The 4,260-nt window shown below is 57.7% G+C and overlaps 1 protein-coding gene across 1 annotated transcript; it reads left to right on the top strand.

Annotated features, from left to right (window-relative positions):
• The first annotated feature begins 984 nt into the window (after nt 1–984).
• Nucleotides 985–3,117, top strand: LOC106713127 (spermatogenesis-associated protein 21-like). The gene has a single exon (XM_045680327.1). The coding sequence runs from the start codon at nt 985–987 to the stop codon at nt 3,115–3,117; it is 2,133 nt and encodes a 710-aa protein (XP_045536283.1).
• Nucleotides 3,118–4,260: the final 1,143 nt, after the last annotated feature.

The following is a 4,260-nucleotide window of genomic DNA, read 5'->3' as shown; positions in this document are numbered from 1 at the left end:
AACGCTCTTCGTCCCTGCAATACGCCACTCTTTGAGCAACTGTATTAAAACACTTTTTACTCGTGCTTTTTCTTTAGCTTTTCACAAACTCGTGCGTTCTCTTTCCCAACTGTCAAAATAATGTCTTTTAAAAAGAAAAAAACAACCGCGAAGTTTTTACAAAAAAAAAAATCATTGAAGTTTTTATGATTCATGCAAATATTTCTAAAAAAGAAGCTCCTAATTTGTTACAATATCAGATTTAATGACTTGATTCAATGAATTAGGTTTGGTTTCATTTTATTTAATCTCATAGGTAGGTAGGTAGGTAGGTAGGTAGGTAGGTAGGTAGGTTAGGTTAGGTTAGGTTAGGTTAGGTTAGGTTAGGTTAGGTTAGGTTAGGTTAGTCGCGCGCCGGTTGCCGTACCGTGTGCATCGCTTCCGTGTCGCTCCGCATTTAAAAATCTTTAAATGTGGTAAAAAGTGAAGTGATTTACGTGTGTTATACATCGGGAGATGCGCCTCGGCGAGACGCATCTGGTGATATATAATACATAGTGGGCAGAGACCAAAATAGTTAAGTTTTTAGTGTTTTAGTGTTTTAACGGTTATTTCGGGCGTGGCACTTTTTCGTCAAAGTCTAAAAAGTGCTTCGATTTCGACGTGTGATATATCGGGAGATGCGTCTCAGTGAGACAAATCGACCGAAATAGTTTTAGTGTGGATAGAGACCAAATTAGTTAAGTTTTTAGTGTTTAAGTGTTGTAACGGTCGTTTTGGGCGTGGCACTTTTACGACAAATTCCAAAAAGTGCCCCGATTTCGACGTGTTATATATCGGGAGATGCGTCTCAGTGAGACAAGCCGACCGATATAGTTTTTAGGGTGGACAGAGACCATAATAGTTTAGTTTTTAGTGTTTAAGTGCGTATCTTAGTGTTTGTAGAACTTTACTTATGAAAAGTCTACAATCGCTATGAGCGACCGAAACAAAGCGGCTTACGACATGGGGGAGGACACCTCCATGTCGGACTACACGTGCTCAGAGGACGAGGGCGCCTCCGGGCGCCGGCTGGGAGCTGCGGGCGCCGCGTGCAGCGAGGACGCCGCAAGACAAAACAAGGGAGGTAAGCCGCGGTCAGCGGGCATTAAATTACAGTTCCGAACGGGAACGACCCATAAACGGCCGTTGGCCGCTACATCCGCGGATGAGGACGCCCCGGCCGTGGCGCATAAAGTGGCCTCGTCTTCGACGAGGGGCCGCGTTAGGCGCCCGGTAGGGGTTTACAGCTTCCTCAAGGAGGCTAAAGACTACCTAGCTGATGGGGGGGATAGTGAGGGGGAGGACCCCGACCCAACTTACCGTCCATCCGGGAGGAAGACGAGCCCCGTAGTGGCTTCAGCAAAAGCCTCTGACGACGGGACCCCCGACGCCCTATCCAGGGGCACGGTCGAGGCCCTTGCCGAGGAGGCTCTCAAAAGTGTAGAAAAGATTAAGGAGGAGATTAAAAAGAGTAGCCACCTAAAGGGTACCGTGTGGGGCCAAATTAACCGGGCCACTAAATGCGTTGTTGAAGCGGTTGAGGGCCTCCGCGATATAACGCCAGATGAAGAGCAGCGCAGGCTCCGCGCGGACAATGCTCGCCTTTCAAGGGAGCTGGATATTGTCCGCAACGAGCTGCGTGCCTTCAAACAGGCGTACGTGGAGTCGCAGCGGAAGTCCGCTGCAGCCCCGAAAGAGGCCACAGGGCCACAGCAGCCCAACTTTGAGGAGGTGCTAAGATACGCTATGGAGGAAATGAAGGGGCAACTCCTGCAGTCGGTAGGCGGGATGATCAATGCCCGCCTACAAGACCTGGAGATGCGCCTTCCTCCGGAGCCCGTCATGAGGCCCCCCCTGCGTGCCGACCAACGGCAGCCGCCGCCGCCCCGTCACAAGTCCCGGTCGGGGCTCGTGGAGGGCGCCATGGAGGTGGATGGGGAAGCCCAGCCATCCCCGGCGCCCACACCTAGGGCGGTAAAGAAGGCGCCGAAGAAGGGCGCTGCAAAGCGGCCGACTGCCCCCCCGCCACCTCCTCCCTCCAAGGGAAAACAGGGGGCAGGACAGGCAGACGCGACCCCTCCCCCCCCAACCGCTGGAACAAGTGGAGAGGGGGAAGCCCAGACGGGGACTGTGGGCAACTCCTGGTCCGAGGTTGTCCGGCGGAAGAAGAGGGGAAATGCCGCTGTCGCTGCTTATTCCCCCTCCTCAGCCGGAACAACCCGGCAGATCGCCCCGGCCCCACCAAAGGCCGTTAAAATCGTGGCCCCAAAAACCGCGGCCATAGTGGTGACCCTCAAGAAAGGGGCCACCATGACCAATGCGGAAGGGGCCACGACTGACGCGAAGTACACCGAGGTCCTGGCAAAGGCCAGGTCCTCGATATCCCTGAGGGAATTCGGTTTGGAGTCGGTCAAGATCCGAACGAGCATGACCGGCTCCAAACTGATGGAGGTCGGGGGGACCTCCCCCGAGGAAACTGCTGACCGCCTTGCCGCCGCCCTGGTGGAGGCAGTAGGCAGCTGGGCGGACATCACCCGCCCAACCAAAATGGCCGTCCTCAGGATCACCGGTCTGGATGACACGGTGACCACTGAGGAAGTGGCGGCCCAACTGGCATCGGTCGGCGGATGTCCCCCCGGCTCCATGAAAGTAGGCAACATCAGGCCGAGCTTCTGGGGCGGCGGCTCCGCCCTGATCAAGTGCCCAGCGACTGCTGCTAAGGCAATCGTGAAGGCGGGACGAGTGGCCATCGGATGGACGATGGCCACCGTCAAAGCAGTGGAGGCCCAGCCATTGCGATGCTATAAATGCATGATGCTGGGCCACACTCGCGCTCTATGCCCAGCGGAGGCAGAGAACGGGCGTCTCTGCTTCCGCTGCGGCAGTGAAGGGCACAAGTCGGCAGAGTGCGAGGCCCCCTGCAAATGCACCGTGTGTGCAACGACGGGGCGCCCACACTCACATGTGATGGGGGGTGCCAAGTGCACACCCCCGTCGGTGAAGGGCAAAGCCCCGTCGTCGAGCAGAGTGCCTCGCACTCAGCCCCAACAGCACGGCAGCCGTATGGCTGAGGAGGAAGAAATGCAGGTATCTTAATGCCAAGACACCTGCATTTCGACCTACTACAGACGAACACCAACCACTCTGCCAGGGCACAGGACTTGCTCATGCAGTGCCTGGCAGAGTGGAGAATTGCTGTTGCGGTCGTGGCTGAACCCTACTTTGTCCCCCCCCAACCCAGTTGGTTCGGGGACACAGAGGGATCAGTCGCCATTGTGGCGCCGCCTTCGAGCCCGCAACCCCTCTCCCTCAGGGAGCGAGGAGCGGGCTACGTGGCGGTGAACTGGGGAGAAGTAGTACTCATAGGAGTCTACTTCTCCCCAAACAGGAACCTCCGGCAATTCGAGAGGTTCCTGGATGGCCTGGAGCCGGTTGTGCAGAGAGCATCACCGGCCCAGGTCATCGTGATGGGGGACCTCAACGCTAAGTCCGCAGCGTGGGGGTCCTCCATCACTGACCTGAAAGGGGCGCTTCTCCGGGACTGGGCCGTCATGATCGGCTTAGTTCCGGAGAACCAAGGCAACGCCAACACGTGCGTGCGCCGACAAGGGGGATCAGTCGTGGACGTCACGTTCGCGACCCCCGGCATCGGTGCACGCATATCATGTTGGCGTGTCCTTGAGGAGGTGGAGACCCTGTCCGATCATTTGTACATCCGGTTCAGGGTCTCCACCGCGCCCCAGGGGTCACAGGCCCGGACGGCAGCGGCAGGACGACGAGGCGCTGAGGGCTTCCCAAAGTGGCAGCTCTCACGCCTCGACCCTGACCTGGCGGAAGAAGCCGCCATCGTCCGGGCATGGGCGGAGGAACCCCCCCAAACGGTGGGGGTCGACGAGAGGGCAGCGAGATTTCGTCGAGATCTGACCGCCGTCTGCAACGCCGGAATGCCCAGGGCGCGACGTGGATTCGCGCCCCGGGAAGGGGTGTACTGGTGGACGCAGGACCTAGCCGCCCTGCGCTCCGCCAGTAACGCCGCCCGACGGGCATTCACCCGGTGCCGCAGACGGCGGAACAGAACAGAGGAGGAGCTGGAGCGCCTTCACACCGAGCTGAGCTCGGCAAAGAAGGCGTTCTCCAGTGCGATCAAGGCCGCCAAGGACTCTGCCTATGCGGAGTTCTTGGCGACCCTAGACGCAGACCCGTGGGGGCGCCCATACCGCATGGTGCGGGCGAAGTTGA

The sequence above is a fragment of the Papilio machaon genome, chromosome 12 (genome assembly GCF_912999745.1).
Source record: "Papilio machaon chromosome 12, ilPapMach1.1, whole genome shotgun sequence".
Classification (NCBI taxonomy): domain Eukaryota; kingdom Metazoa; phylum Arthropoda; class Insecta; order Lepidoptera; family Papilionidae; genus Papilio; species Papilio machaon.
The sequence above is the reverse complement of the archived record's forward strand: the minus strand, read 5'-3'. Positions and strand labels throughout refer to the sequence as shown.

Coding starts and splice junctions, on each gene's coding strand:
- LOC106713127 (XM_045680327.1), top strand. CDS start 985: ATGGGGGAGGACACCTCCATGTCGGACTACACGTGCTCAGAGGACGAG.